Source organism: Poecilia formosa, unplaced genomic scaffold, assembly GCF_000485575.1.
Source record: "Poecilia formosa unplaced genomic scaffold, Poecilia_formosa-5.1.2 Scaffold8, whole genome shotgun sequence".
NCBI lineage: Eukaryota > Metazoa > Chordata > Actinopteri > Cyprinodontiformes > Poeciliidae > Poecilia > Poecilia formosa.
This window is the reverse complement of record NW_006799947.1, coordinates 4,345,600-4,361,922: the sequence shown is the minus strand read 5'-3', so window position 1 is coordinate 4,361,922 and position 16,323 is coordinate 4,345,600. Positions and strand designations below refer to the sequence as shown.

The 16,323-nt window shown below is 40.1% G+C and overlaps 1 protein-coding gene and 1 long non-coding RNA gene across 2 annotated transcripts; both read right to left on the bottom strand.

Moving 5' to 3' along the window:
• Positions 1 to 63: 63 nt before the first annotated feature.
• On the bottom strand, positions 64 to 4,949 carry LOC103154821 (actin alpha cardiac muscle 1). Its single transcript, XM_007576242.2, has 7 exons — positions 4,843 to 4,949; positions 4,012 to 4,150; positions 3,481 to 3,805; positions 2,826 to 2,987; positions 2,347 to 2,538; positions 428 to 609; positions 64 to 346 (listed from the first exon to the last, which is right to left on the bottom strand). The coding sequence occupies exons 2-7, from the start codon at positions 4,138 to 4,140 to the stop codon at positions 203 to 205; spliced, it is 1,134 nt and encodes a 377-aa protein (XP_007576304.1). The 5' UTR covers positions 4,141 to 4,150; positions 4,843 to 4,949; the 3' UTR covers positions 64 to 202.
• A 2,401-nt stretch (positions 4,950 to 7,350) lies between these two features.
• On the bottom strand, positions 7,351 to 14,964 carry LOC103154814 (uncharacterized). Its single transcript, XR_477968.2, has 3 exons — positions 14,487 to 14,964; positions 8,767 to 12,357; positions 7,351 to 8,194 (listed from the first exon to the last, which is right to left on the bottom strand). It is a non-coding gene; the product is annotated as an uncharacterized LOC103154814 (long non-coding RNA).
• Positions 14,965 to 16,323: the final 1,359 nt, after the last annotated feature.

Sequence of the window (16,323 nt, the reverse complement as noted above, 5' to 3'; positions counted from 1 at the left end):
AAGGACAGAGCTCAGAGAGCCACTGCTGTCCAGGGTCAAGGAAGAAACAAGGAAACAAGCAAACAAATTCTTAAAAATGATTTATTCTGAAATATATATACATATCCTGTTATAAATTCCAAATGCATAAACATAGCCTTGAACAAGATATAAATTGCTGGGAAGATAATAGAGGATGGTTAGAGAAAGAAAATAAAGTTCCTCAGAAGCACTTCCTGTGGACTATAGAGGGTCCGGCCTCGTCATATTCCTCCTTACTGATCCACATCTGCTGGAAGGTGGACAGAGACGCAAGGATGGAGCCGCCGATCCAGACAGAGTACTTCCTCTCAGGGGGGGCAATAATCTAAACCAAAGGCACATTTATGATGGTGTGAACCTGCCCCATACAATATGTAACAAGACATTTTGAAGAGAGTTGAATTACCTTGATTTTCATGGTGCTGGGGGCCAGGGCAGTGATCTCTTTCTGCATGCGGTCAGCAATACCAGGATACATGGTGGTCCCGCCGGAGAGGACGTTGTTGGCGTACAGGTCCTTACGAATGTCGATGTCGCACTTCATGATGGAGTTGTACGTAGTTTCATGAATACCAGCGGACTCCATGCCTGTGAATGGAAACAGATGAGTGTATTTTGGAATCATCTGTAGCAAGAAGCGCGCCACCATCAGCTGTCGGAACAGGCGCTGAGTGGGAGAGCTTCACTAGCAGTTGCAAACATAAATCAGACGGCTGCTTGTATTGTCACGAGACAATACCTGTGATCTTTAATGAAAACAGCCGTGCTCTGAATCCTATGAGTGTAAAGTTCTGAAAAACTAGCATTTAGCATTACTGCTTCAAATCTCATTCAGAAGATGCCTCCTTTCTCTAGGTGTCTAATGAAGAATCACTTTAAAATTAGGTATGTAAGCAAATCTCACACCAGCTCAGACTTTACATGAATTAAAAGAAAAACATTTTGCTTCTGAACCTTCTTGATCCTTGATGTAGAAAATATAGTTTTCTACTCAGAGCACCATTGTTTTGGGATGCATACGACTGAAATGCAAAAGAGTTAGCTGCATTTCAATCAGTGGGAATAAGCACTCCTCTGTGGTGCACATGGTGAAAGCAAAGAAAGAAAAAGTTGTTCATGCTGAAGAGCTACTTTAGTGTCTCTGAAAGCAGTGGGATGCAATTATCTCTTTTGCAAACTTTTAGATAATTAGACATGTGACTTGTCGAATGAATACTAACCAGAGATATCTCAATACAGCTTAAGACTGATTTTTTTTTCCTCTTTGTGAAAACTAACGAAGAACATTTTCAACTATTTTTGACCAGGAGGGTCACCTCGGATAGAGACATCCGTGAGAATCACAGATGTCTCTATCCGTGCTTTTCACAGATAGAGACTGTTAGATATTTTTTGGTATTATCATTTTGTTATTACTTTAGTTCATATTCAGTCTAATGTTAATCAGTATTATTGTGATTTTTAGTTTAAAGTGTTTTCTTCCTTATGTGTGTATAAACTGACCTGGAGGTTACGACTGACTGTTTCATCTTCATGTGAGACAGTTAACTCTGTGTTTCCCAGACCTTAATTCTTATCAACCAGAATACCTCCTAACTGCCTGTGAGCAGTTGTATTTTGTCTCTTGTTTATCCTCCCTCTTTGTTGACAGTTTGACCTAGAGCTGAACTGGGCTCAGATAGTAGATCAGATATCACACCTGGAACTGAGTTGCTGGTTTGTTTAGGTTAGAAGTTTTATGACCTTTGTTGTTCTTCCTGACTGCCCCTTTTGGTTGTTCTGCTTGACAATAAAACAGGGGCTCGCGTGGAAGGAGATCAGAATTCTCTGTGAACGGCTGATGAGGTTGTTGATGGAGAGTTCTCCTTTTGCAAAAGCTTTGTCTATAAAATTCATATACGTTGTCTGTGGTCTTTTATATAGGTTCGAGAAAAAGTACCTATCAGAGACAGATTATAGGTGTTTCTAAATACATTTTATTTGTAAAATCTCTAGCTAGAAAGCCAGTTTTTTCTAAAACTATATTGAAATCAAGGTGTCCATTCATCATTCATTTTTATTTTCAGATTACTTGCATTTTTTTTTTTTTTTGAGAAAAATAGAGTAGAGAGAGGGGGTGGGCGGCGTCACCTTGTGATGGGAATGGGTATGTTTGGTTGCGTATAGGGCAGAAGTAAAGGGGTTTCCAATTCATACAACAAACAATTATACAATTTCTAAATTATTATTGCTAAGCCACTCACTTTGTTCACTATTCAGCCGATCACAGAACATGTAGGTGATATTAATGTGGGCGTTTGGATGTTTGAGTGCACCTTTACGCACCGATAAAGGAGGGCTGGAAGAGGGTCTCTGGGCAACGGAAACGTTCGTTCCCGATGGTGATGACCTGGCCGTCGGGCAGCTCGTAGCTCTTCTCCAGAGACGAAGAGGAGGCTGCGGTGGCCATCTCGTTTTCAAAGTCCAGAGCCACGTAGCAAAGCTTCTCCTTGATGTCGCGCACAATCTCACGCTCGGCTGCAGATATGCAGACGTTGATCGTTTTAAAAGTTGTCAGAAAATTATTGGTCATTATTTAAATACTCTAGCTATTAAACAAGTAGAGCTGAAAAGATTTAATCATTTTTTTTAATTTTCTGCAAAGAGCAAACGGCATTTTATTAAGATAATTCATTGAACAGTTAAGCTTTTTTTATTTTGAATTTATTTTATTTGGCCATTTTTGTTCATCTAGACTGTTTAAATACGATGTCTCATGTTGTCATCCACTAAATCTGTTGTAGTTTTTCGTAATTGAGGCTCACCAGTTGTGACAAAAGAGTATCCTCGCTCTGTTAGGATCTTCATGAGATAATCTGTGAGGTCACGACCAGCCAAGTCCAGACGCATGATGGCATGAGGAAGAGCGTAACCTTCATAAACCGGCACGTTGTGGGTTACGCCATCACCAGAGTCCAGGACAATACCTGCAACCGACGACCAAAGTTCATAGTCATGTTTCATTTCACAAATCACTATCTGTCTTTTAAAGGATCGTTAATCTCTTACCCATCTTTATCTGTTGCATTTATGTATGTCATGTTTATTCAGTGGACACATTTTAAACATTGAAGCAGCAATTGTCAAATTCTGCCGTGATTCCATGTAAACACTAAATTTTTTAGATTTTTTTAGTACTGAATACAAGTTTTAAAATGGATACCAACATCAGGACTATTAACCAGCTGTGACATACATCCATATTCCTTCAGAGCTTATACTGCGCACAGCACGAGAGTGCACCCAGCTCAATCTAACAAGATGTGGAAATAAACAATTAAATGTCAAATAGCCGAGGGAAGCTTCGGGGGCCAACAGTGGCCCCCGGGTTATGCTGCCCTGGGAGGTGAGCCAAATTTCTCATGTCAGAAGTGTCACCGTCTCTGTGAATAAAAAGCACAGCTGAAAATTCAGTCATACCTGTGGTTCGCCCAGATGCGTACAGCGACAGCACGGCCTGAATGGCCACATACATGGCAGGCACGTTGAAAGTCTCAAACATGATCTGAGTCATCTTTTCTCTGTTGGCCTTTGGGTTGAGAGGGGCTTCTGTGAGCAGGGTGGGATGCTCCTCAGGGGCAACCCGCAGCTCGTTATAAAACGCGTGGTGCCAGATCTTCTCCATGTCGTCCCAGTTTGTGATGATGCCGTGCTCGATGGGATACTTCAAGGTCAGGATACCTCTTTTGCTCTGGGCCTCATCTCCGACATATGAGTCCTTCTGGCCCATGCCAACCATGACTCCCTACATATGACAAACGTGAGAAATATGAAGTGATGTGTTTGAGTCCTCATGATGCGAAACAAAGCCACGCTTCATTGTGTGAGCACAGAAATGAGAACTGTGTGGATTATGAACTTGTTTGGCACAACTTTACTAGTTTTTGCTGTGTAATTGTTCAAGTTATGACTTTTTTTTTGTCTTTAAGTATGTTGAGTAGTTTTCTTTACCTGGTGACGTGGGCGACCAACGATGGAAGGAAACACGGCTCGTGGCGCATCATCTCCCGCAAACCCGGCTTTCACCAGACCCGACCCGTTGTCACACACCAGAGCAGTGGTCTCTTCGTCATCACACATCTTGTCAGCTCTGAAACACAAAGGGCAGCATGTAGCCACAATTAAGCCAACCGGAATGGAACCATGCTTGTGATTTATAGCTCTACTTTCATCAGAGATAGCCATCAAAGGACACAAAGAGTCATTGTTGTAAAAAAAAGAAAAGGAAAACGTTGGATTTAACATATTTGTTCAGAATCCAGATCTGAAAATTCAAACAGAATAACAGAAAGCAGAACATCTTTTTAAAATCTTATGTAACGTTCACATTTCATTTTGGGAAATTGTTTTAGCTTTCATTAGCTGTAAAACATATTCATCACAATGCATAGAACTGAGCACCTTAACAAAATCAGACTTTGTCTTATGAAGCTATATAATATGTTAGTGTTTCTTTCAAGATTACTTACAAAATCCACCCTTTGATGATAAAATGATTTGTTGAGATGGACCAGTAGTAGATTACTTTAAAAAAAGACTAGTGTATAAAAGGCAGGTATTTGTCAGTCTTTTAAAAGTTTAAAGCCTGCAGCCCTCAGGTTAGCACAACGAGATCATCCAACGCAGTCAGAAGATCGCAAACAGGCTAACTGAAAGTGGAACCAGTGCTATTTTGCATTAAAATCCATCACCCACTTTATCGTAACAAAAAAAAAGAAAATGAAAAAGAACACAAAACAAGTATATAATCATTTAGTGCGAGCCAGTCGTGTTGATACTCACCAGATTAGTAAGCGGGGGCCGGACCCTGAGTACGGAAACAAGAGGTGTTGAGATGTCATGGCCAGACAATTTATACCACGAAGTTAGGCCCTGGAGGCCAAGTAGTGTGACCCCCATCTCTATATTTGGAAGCCCATTGCCCCCATTGTCAACAACCGCTCCATGAATGGCATCACTAGGAAAGGAATCTCCCCAATGGACATCTGCGCCTGCAAACCATATATGGAAGAGGGCAATGAGGTGGGCGAGACAATGACAAACCCACCTTTGATCTTTTACCTACTGTGATGAGTCATTGTATCATTTCTGGGAAATCTCAGTGTCTCCATGATAGGTAAGTTATAGTCACATGGTTCTAATTTCCATTTCATATTTTTGTAATAGTCCAGAAAAGCTGTTTTATCTTTTTGTCTTCATATAAATCAGGGAGAATAAACTTACCAGAGCAAGCTAAGGAGCTTCTGACATGAAACCTGTAGTAAATCCGTTGCTTTGTTGTTGTTTTTTTTGTTTGTTTTTTTTAGTTTTTGTCTTTGGTCTGACAAGACACATGCGAGCTGACAGTGCCAAACAGAGAGACCACTTGTTCCTCCAGCTGCTGTCAGCAGACGATTGACTTGCCCCCCAACCGCCAGCCCGAGCCCATTTTGATTTTCTGCAAAGACAGGGAAGCTTACATGCAGACAAAACATCCCTTCTCTCCTGCAGTGTTATTTCAGCTTCAGCCCAGAACAGTTTTGGTTCTACAACGAGATCAATGTGCATGCATGTATTCCACAAGCAAGTGTGTGGTTATATGGGCTATGTCTGGACATGCCATAGGGATTCTGCAAGGAAATTTACTCACAAAGTAAATCATAGATTTCCTTACTATGAGCTTCTCTTAATATAAGTTGCAAGTAACACGCTCAAAATTCCCATATATCTATTTATCTGCCCGTCCATCCATCTTTATATCTTATCCTCAAAGGGTTATGTAGTAATATTAGTACCCAGAGAAAACTAAGTTATGCAAGAGGACAAAGACGTCAACATTTCCCTTCAAAGACACTCCAAACAATCAGAAGGGGAACTTGAACTTGATCTTTTTTTGTTTGTTTGTTTTTGCTAAAATTAATTCTCTACATGTGAAAAGTGCAAGAGACAAACCCATGAACATTTACAAATGTAATTGAGACAAAAGAGAGTTCTACAAAAAAAATATTTATTCAAGAGGGCTAAACACATTTGTTCACAATAGTTAAAAATTTTGTAAAAAAAAAAAAATCAAAATCATTTATTTTACATCAGAACAAAAAAAAATCCAGAAAGTAGCAAAAGAGGTAAAACTAATCTTTTTTTTCTGAAAAAAAAAGACTTGTTCCAGCATTGTTGTTGATTGATTGTTTTTGGCTAAAAATGTATGTGGGCTAAAATGCCATGTGTGCATGGCTCCAAAGCTGTCATGTGCAGCTTTGGAGCCACAGGTTGCTCCAAAGCTGCACTGTAACTGTGGCAAAATCTGTAAAAAAAAAAAAAAGAAAAAGAAAAATCAAGGGGTTTATATTTTTGCAAGATAATGTAACTCAAGCTGAAATTTACTGTAGTATGGCTTTAATGTGACACTGGGTAAATATAACAGCTTTTCTGTCATGACAGACCTCCACAGGTGAATCAACAGCAACCTTGGTAGTGTTTATTGCTTGCAAGTTCCCAAGTCTGAGTAAAAAAAAAAAAAAAAGGAGCATCCCTTGTAGTGACACAGCGCATATTCTTTCCTTAATCCCACACAGACAGGAAAGGAGAAGACACTGAAAATGACATTGCCGGTTTACTCGCATCAGACAGAGAGCAAAACTCTGAAGGCTGTGAAATAACACTGGCTAAAAGCAGTGGATGGTCCCTCCACAAGGAGGACACGACAAAAGGGCACAGCGAGCCATGAATCATATGCTGCTGTCAACCGACCCCGAGCCATAACCCTCCACTGTGTGACTCTTTGTTTGGCTCTTATGTAATGAATTTTAGGCAGTGGTCTGCTTTAAGCGTCCTTTTGCCCCAGTATTCAAACATTCCTAACTTTTTTTTTTTTTTTTTTTTTGTCCATAGATCATGTAGGGCTACGTATGGAGAGAAACTGTCTTTTAACTTGTTATTGTGTTTATTGTGAAAGCTAAAAAGGACAATTGATTTGGCATTTTCTGCAGATTTTAACATTCAAATTGCACAATAAAAACAATAACAGACACAAGAAAACAAAAAGGGCATATTGTCAGAAAATGTCTTTCTGTTCCCAGTGAACAACAGAGGTGTGAAACTGCCTGTGTTAAGCTCGGAGGTTTCTAGAGGGCTGCTCAGATCGTCTCGTAGTGTGACTTTCACTCTATCGTTTGCTACTGAGATTAAATCACTGTGGGCACAATCGCTCTACCGCTCACGAGCCCTCGGGAGATCAGCTTCATTACTCAGCAGAAGAGATGAGATAATAAGGAACAAACTGTCGAAAACAAAAAGCATATTGATTGTCTATGGGAATTTCGCGTCTTAATCAGAGGGAAAAAAAAGCCATTCCAAGAACCCCGAGGGGAAGTCATTTGCAAGGCTTTGTGCTCCAGTCAATAACATGCAGACATATTGGAATGTGCCTGTACCAGACGGTGGCATTTACGTTGTCCATCAAAAACTCACTCAATACTAATGTTCTGTAAGGATTTTCTTTTTTTTTATTTTTTATTATGATTATTTCAACTTGTCTGCTTCATTTGTGATGGTTTGGGGGCATTTAAAGGTCAGAGCAGATGGAAGGCATGGAACACGCTCTGTGGAAACTGGGCTCCCTTGTTCTTGTTGCTACAATAAATAATGAGTGACAAGCTGTTGGTTTTTCCTAAAGTCTTGCATGAGGTACCTCAAAGGAGTACGAGGCTCACATCGCTCCGCAAACATTGACGTGTACAGTAATGCTATCGCTAACTGCAGGGAAAGCGAGGTTCGTTTTCAAATGAATGCATGGTGTTTATGTTTTGATGCTCATTCAGATATGCCACACACATTTTTTTGTTGTCCACATGAGTAAAGGAGAGCTGGTTTTAGATGAGATGTCACATTGCAGACACAGTTTTTAAAGTATTTTATTGGGATTACGTGGCAGAAACAACTGTACAGCGAGAGGAAAAGCATACAAACTAAAAATCTGAAAAGTGCAGCATGCATTTTGTATTAAGTCCCTCCTAGATATACTGTGTGGAATTATGACATAGATACATTTCAGGAAAAAGACCACTCCTACTCCCAGTCCAATACCTTTTTTTCTTTTCTTTTTTTTCACCTTCCAACAATCCAATACCCAGAGGAGTTCAGGCTTGTCCAGCTTCTGGGAAAACCGAAATGAACTTTAGCCAAATGAATATCATCAGAGTTCTCCCTCTTTCTCCTAGATACGACTTTGAGACAGTGTGGTGAATGTCAATGACTCCAATTTCTGAGATTTTCAGAGAGATTCTATTGAGACTATTTATCATAATCTGCAGATTAGAAAATATTCAGACCTGGGTTTGACTTGTAAAATAGGGCTACATTTTCTAAGAAAAATAAATTAAATAAAAATAAAAACATACATAAAATGTAGCTTAATGCCAGTAGGCTGACAATTCAACAATGAGGCAATAATTTTTTCACCATAGCAACTTTTTATAAGTAAGTCAGATGATTGTCATCCTCGGAAAGAAGATAATTTCATGCACATTTACCTTGTTATAAACTAAACAGTCTGCTGACTGCGTTAAACTGAATGGTTTCATCTGTGCCCTACCCATGCCTTTACTGAAACGATAATTTGGTGTCGGGGAAAGAAAAAAAAAATACTGTCAAAATCGGCACTTGCTATAAACTTTGCACAGTAGTCTAGAACAATCTGAGCAGCCAGAAACTGTAAGATTTACTGACCGTGACACTTGTGTTGCTCCAAACTCTTTGGCGATGGCTTGTGAATGTAATGGGGTGAGGTTTCTGAGCAGCATGTGGCTAATTGAAAGGGGAGATCTACTCTTGTCGTTCCTTCGCTCTGCCTCTGAGGTCTCCTCGCAGCCAGGACAGCGTCAAACCTTTTTCATAGTCAGTTTCAGACTTTGATGAAAAATTTACCAGCTTGCCTCTCTTTAATTCTCTCAGTTCGGCGCTGTCATCTTGGCTCGAAGGCCTCCCTCCTGTGCCCTCTGCAAAGGCTTTTGGGAGGAAAAACAGACAAAGTAGTTTAAAAACTGGGCTATTTTATTTTATTCTTTTTTTTTACTTTTTCTGGCGAGCGGGGTTCTCACTTCAGGATATTTAGGAGCAAATCCGGGTAGTATATAAAAATGCTATCTAATTAGGTCTCACATGGCACTTCTGTAAATATTACAACACACACTAGGGTCTTCACCTCCTTTTATTTATTTTTTTTATAGTAAATTCATCTCAGCATGCATTTTGAAGTAAGAGTGAGGTTCTGACGCTGTGTTTCAGTCAACAATAAGGAATCTGAAATTATGATGAAAAGCAGTTTGAAATGAAAATGAAATATTCATGTGGGTACATTTGAATAAGCTACAACACTGGCAGATTTGCAGGTAGGCAGCTCAGTAAGATTATTTGAGAGAGTATTTATGGGGGTTTCTGAGGACGGTATCCGGAGCTATTTTGGTCCTGACTCAGGCTGTGGTGATGCCAGTCAAAATATTAAGACAGCTTCTAAGTTGTTAAGCAAAGTACCCTCACACCTCGCCTTGACAAATACAGTTAAACAGACTTTTGCTCTAATATGTGCAGCAATACTGTCAGTGTGTTTGAGTGAGCCTCTGCAGCAGAAGAAAAAAAGAAAATCTGTAATTCTCATGATATTGCTGAGGCAATTTTGCAGCTTTCTTGGCTTCAGGAAAGCTGTTCTGAAAGTCAGTCAGCATCACACACATGAGCTGATATCAATAAGAAAACAGATCAGTAAAGCATTTCCAACTTTACTTTAAAGAAGCTCTTTCAATCAAGGAAATGGCTAACATGTTGCTGATGCAATTAGGAACAACATATTAGCGGTAGCCATGTTAATATTTCTTTTTGCAATATCAATACAGGAATCTGCATTGCTAAGTGATGAAGAATTTTGGTGGTGTCTAAACATGTTCATAAACTCAATTCTGTAGCAAATAAATAAATAAATAAATAAATAAATAAATAAAAAATCTACCAAGCAAATCGATCAATCCGTCCGTCCATCCGACCGTCCGTCCCCACCCTCCCGTCCACTACAATAACTCGCATATAATATTTTTTGTGAGAACTTAAGACTGGATGAATGTGAACACGCAGAAACAGGAGACGGACGGAAGCAGACGGAGGATTAATTGACGTTACAGTTCCGAGGAACTGTAACGTCTGGGTTACTTAGAAGAACCCAGACTGTCAAAACTTTAGTCCCAAAAGCCCAAGAACTTTTAACTGCTTTCAAGCTTTCGTTTTATTGGAAGCACTCAGTTTGCTTTCAAGAAGTTTCCCCTTAAAAGATGGAAGCTGGGATATGTGAACCAAACCATTAGCCATGGACTGAGCATGAATTAGTTAATTCCTAAAATAACATTAAAAGATGTTATGATGTGTGTGTGCTTTGAAAGATATCCCGTTTGGGTCCCAACTCTATAGCTTGCCCTTTGAAATTTTACTGGAAAGTCTTCAGTTTACTCTTCAAGTTTAATAGCTTTCTCCCCCTTTGTGTTAGTGAGATTTCAGCGACTTTGTTTGTGCTTCTGAATGTTAGAAGAGCCACTTTGCAGCTCATGTCAGACATCTGTGTCGGTGTATGTGGTTCATTGCTGGACCTTCACCAGCAAAGAACCCGCTAAGGCAGACGGTGATATTTCAGTGCAGCTTCTACCATCGCCACCATTTAGTCTACATCAGAGGGAGGAAGTGACAGAAGAAATCGTATCACTCTGCAATGCAGTCAGAAAGAGAAAAAGGTTTTCAGGATTTATGTTGAGCCTTTAAATTAATTAAGAATACAGCATTCGGTAATTTTGCAACTGTCACATATGCAATATGAAACCATTCTGTCGTTGGCTGTCACCTTAGCATCCATCATGGGGTCATCAGGGTCAAAGTCTGGCACAAACACCTAACACCTATAATCTATGTGAAAATGGGAGTCTTGTAGTGCCATCTGATCAGCTTGATTCTTGGTTAGATATTTGGATGTATAGCATGCCATCAACTCATATATACGCAAAGCAGAGTTAGACTTCTTTTCCCTCAGTGGTCTTAAAAACATTTTATTTTGGTGCTGCTGCTGTAGCAGTAGGGGAAGAGCAGACTGTAGTGATCTTCCAGAAGGTTAGATCCTTCAGTGTTTTCAGTAAGATGCTGCAGATCTATTAGACTGTTGTGGATGGTGTCATCTCCTCTATCATCATCTGTTGCGGTAGCAGCATCAGGGCCAGTGACCTCAAAAAGCTCAACAAGCTGATAAAGAAGAATTGCTCTGTTCGGAGGACGGCTGTAGAACCTCTGGAGATAATTGCGCAGAGATGAATTCTTCATGAAATGAACATTACGTCAACCCCGAGTATGTTCTTTATGAGGCCGTGATGTAACAACAAGGGGTTTTCAGTCAGAGGCTTTTTTAAGAATTGATGTAGTACTGATCACTAGAGAAGATTCTCACTACCTACAGGCATCTATCTATAAAAACAATGTTACAAGAACTATGATTTTTCCTTTTCGATTAGTAAAGTATTCTAGTATTGGAACTGAATTGAATAAATTAATTATTTAAACACAGCATGTGTGTTATAAGAATTAAAACTGTCACATTCTTTTTCTGTTTGCTTCCTAATTAAACAGCACACAGTACAAGTCAATCAGCAACCACAGAGGACGAGCTTAAAGCAGTTTTAATCGCATTCTAGGTTTCAGTGCAGTGCTTTACAAGTCTAAACAGTTCTATTGTTAAAATGCCATTTTCATTCTTATCTTCCGCATGCAGCGTCACCGTGAATTATACAGAGAGCACGGACCATGAATGCAAAGCCTATTTTCTTGCGCACCAAACTGAAATCCGAGGTTAATTAGGTGTTAACAGCAGAGGTGGAAACCAGCGTTCAAACTTTTTTGGTCGCAGAGGTTACAAGACAGAATGCCAGATTGTCAAATGCCACTCGTTACAAAAATAAAACAGACACCATCGGCTCCTATCTCTGTGAAGAAGCTTTGTCGCTACAGAACAGGAGTGACCCCCTGTGTGATCCCCCTGTGTGATCAGGTCCTGATCACTCAGGGTGACTCTCAGCACAAAGGCTTGCAATGCCTCATGTTGTTGGCACAGGTCCGGCCTACGTTGGCCCCCTCCAGCAGTAAGTCAGAAAGTCGATCAAGGCCGAGGCAGGTGGTGAGGGGGCTGATGAGACCATAGAGACCGCCTAAGGTGATGCTGATTGGCCAGCCAATGAACAGCAGTACCACCAGCCAAATGATGCACCAGAAACACGAGCCACAACTCGCCATCCTGGTCTACAGGGGAAAAAAAGAAAAAAGAAATCGGTTAGAATACAAATTAAAACACAGACAGGAATTTTTATAAACTGCTTCAGCTTTGATCCAGTTCTAGTGTAGCACCATATTTCTAAGACCGTTTCCTCTTTAACAAATTACTACTTTTCTCAAAAACTTGCAGGGGAGAATCCCTTACTTGTCTCATGTCACCTATATCTAAGTACAACATGTGGAGAGGGCTTGACTTCAAAAATAGAAGATGGTAATACACAAATTCTGCCTAAAAGAGATACTTTTACTTTAACTTAAATATAACATCTTTTACAGTAAACTGAATAAAAAGTGAGTGTATAAGTTGTGAAATGTATTGTTTACAGATATATTTTATGGGTCAGTGGCATGAATAGTTTTGTACCAAAAACTCAACAAAAGTAACAACATGCATTTAAAACGTCATTTAGACTGAACTACAGAGGACATGTTTTGATGGGAATTTCACATAATGTGTAACATTAATTCAGAAGATATAAAAAGTCTACGGTCCTCTGTTAAAATGCCTTTTATTTTTTCACGTGCTTGGAAATTGTTTTCTAACCTTTTCCTGGCTGATACATTGTGATACATCCCCTCTGACTGCTCCTTTTTCTATGGAATTCAATTTGACCGTCATTTGTCGTTTGTGGTTTAGGTGGGAACTGATTCCTGTTTGACACTGGGTGAGAATGTGGTGGTTGTTTCTGAACACAGCCACATCCTGTGTGGTGTAGGAGAGAGCACGCTGCCACATTATAAAAACGTCATATGAACATGGTACAGCAATATGGGTGTCTAGACTTCTTTTTCCACTGTTATGCTTACCAGCATAACAATTTAACAACATCAATACTTATATATTTTGCAACGAGTTTGGTTTTAACAGTGTGCGACTCTATCACTATGAATTCTTGCATCTGGCTTTAAAAATAATTAAGGTTGACTATTTAGATCACACAGGACAAGAAGTAAATGTTCCTCTGTTGTGATGAGAGATTATCGGTATGAGATGGGAATTGTTGTTGATCTAGAAGAGCTTGTCAGGATCAGACAGTCGCTTTTACAAAGCCCGATATGCTGACAGCTCCGAGCGATAGCCACCATGCCTGTCTGACTGTCGAGGTCAACTGACCATTGAATGACACGGTGTTGAAGAGGCACGTTAGTCACCCACTAATAGCAGATCAGCAAACATCATTCAGGACCTTTATAATAAGCAGAACTGTCAGCACAGATAAACAGCGACCAGGAGTCGTAAAGTGCTGCTATTCTCAGCCTGCTGCATCACCTGCAGAGAGACAAAGTTTCACTTGGTAAACTGTGCAGGTCTCAACTTCCTTTTTTTTTTTTTTTTTCACCACTTTGAACGGGTTTCAAATACGGAGTGTGGCTTTAAATATTTCCCGCGATGAAATCCACCAGAGAAAACTTGGCCCGCGGCCCAGCCTTGAAGTTAAGATAGTAGAGCTGATGGTTTTATGAGTGTGAAAGTATTGTGTGCTGTCAGGCTGATTCTTTAAGGTTGTTAAAGCTTTAAGACACAACGGTCAGATTTCTCCCCCACCAACTCCCTGCAGGCACTGCTGCCTTAACTCTGTGCAACGTGTAATTTCCTGTTTTGACAGCGCTGTCATGTAGGGTTGGCCAATAAATTACATGTTCTCGCACGAGCGTGTCTCATGGTGTATCCCGTGCTCTTAGTAAACACCAGCACGTTGAAAAGAGGGGGAAAACACACACAAATGAGCCACAAAATTACAAGTTTTTACAGTGGAGAAGAATAGCGCATAAAATTACAAGAATATTACTGATGTCAGATAAAAAACATTCAATTTAAAACTTTGAAATTTATACAGCTGCAAACTCTTAGATATGATGGAATTATCTTCCTTTTCAAAAAAAAAAAAAAAATTCCACAAAACATTTCATAATAATACATCTTCTTGTTATACATCACTCCACAGGAAGCGCAGCAACAATCAATCTGCTTCTGTCATGTTAAATGCAGTTAGTGCAATTTTACATCTAAGCAAAAATGTTAGGAGTGTCAGCTTTGCAAAAATAGCTAATAACCTAGAGAATACCTGTCCTGTGAGTATAAAAGACATGTTCACCTTCAGCACAGACAAGGTTCTGGAGGAACTGAGCGGCTGCTTTTCCTCACGCTCGGACAAATCTCTCCCAGATCCTTCCTCAGACTTCCAGGGCAGATGTTTGTAAGCAGTAGTGACTTCCCACCAGTTTGCCTCTAATTTGCTCCAACGAGGTGCCACAGCAGCTGGACTGTTTTAAGGCCGGCTGAACGAAAAGCCAACGGGAAGTCTGATCGGAGGGAGGCCGTTGCACAATGAAGCTATTCATGTGACTCAGGGGAAGGATATGCCTGGTGTCATGAGATTTCAGCTCTTTGGTGATATAGCGAGATGTCGGGAACCTTGAGGTTTTATGTGACTGACAACGACAAAAGAGCGGATGATTGTGGGGTTTAAAGTAAATGATTCATGGATATTTAATAGGTCGATGTGCATTTTTATGTAGCCTCCCTGACTTCCACTTCTTCTTTGCTTAAATAGCTCACGCTCTGAGTGGAGATGAACCGTGAACATCAACTTTTGAGATATCTCAATTGGACTTAGATCCATGCTTTGACTAGGCCATTAAAAATATGCTTACAATTCAACATTTTTCCTATTATCCGTAACCAGCTTTGAAGAGAACTTAGTAATTGTTATAACCCAACCCTGAATTAAACTCAACTTGCATTTAGGTTCATCAGAGGGGCAAGTAGTTCAAATGCATGAATTTTCAGATTCTTAAAACACTTCACAATTATGTATTATTTTGTGTTGGGTGAGTATATGAATAAAATTCAGCAGATTTCCCTTCATCTTATGAATAGTTGAATAAAAATGAGTCTCTTATATGAAAGTCCTTCTGTCACTCAGCACACAAAATATTTCTCAACCGTCATTCCAATCCTTACTCCAGGAAACAGAAAGCCCTACCCACTACTGCTCCAGCAAAGTCCAGTGAACCTTCACCTCAACTGCCCTAAATTTTAAACGCAATACGGCGGAAGAACAGACAAAAGAATTTCCATGGCTTTACAGTCGACTGCAGAAAATGTGTCTCTCCACATCTATCAACACACGGTTCTCCAGCAGGTCCCTGAACTGGCCGAGGCACAAGCAGCTGTGCAAGCTGACCTGCTGCGCTAACAGGCAGCCTGAGGTGTGATGTGAAAACGACCAACCTCTCGTGCATGATAATGAATAAATTTCCAGTCTGCGTTCTCGCCTGCAGGGTTGTGAACCCCGTTAAACTCTTAATCATAATTCATTTATGTCTAAACGGTCAAGCATTGCTTTAAACCTGGATTTTGGATAGCGCTCTTGATTTCAACACCAATACGTCGTCTTTCAGTCGATCTCGTCCCTCATAGGAACCGCTCTGCAGCGCAAGTGTGTGTCTTCGGTACTGCACAAAGATGTATGAATGGTGAAAGATTTACTGTTGCTGGTTGAGTGACTGTGCTTCTCGAGGGCAGGGTGAAATCCCCCGGCATGCACACGGGCTCCTGGGTGAAGTGACTGACCTATAAATGCAGCTTAGTAGCAGCCTGCGCTGCTGGTTTGGGTTGAGCCAGTCACAGCAGAATTAAGATTACCATGAATGGATGAGCGTATCATGACACAGGTTATCTGATAAGAGTGAGAGCGCAACAATGATTATGTTTGGAGGCAAAGTGCATTATCAGCTTTGGTAGCAGCACATGAAGAAACAAGCCAGTATAAATAAAACGATTTTAGGTTGTTGTTTTTTTTAATAAAGTACTAATGGTTACAAAAATCATCTGCTTTAAAAAAAAAAAAAAAAAGAAAGCAAGAAAACATCAAAAGGATCTTTGACAAGTAGAAAACAGGTTCAGTATCAATGTCATCACACGTTTTC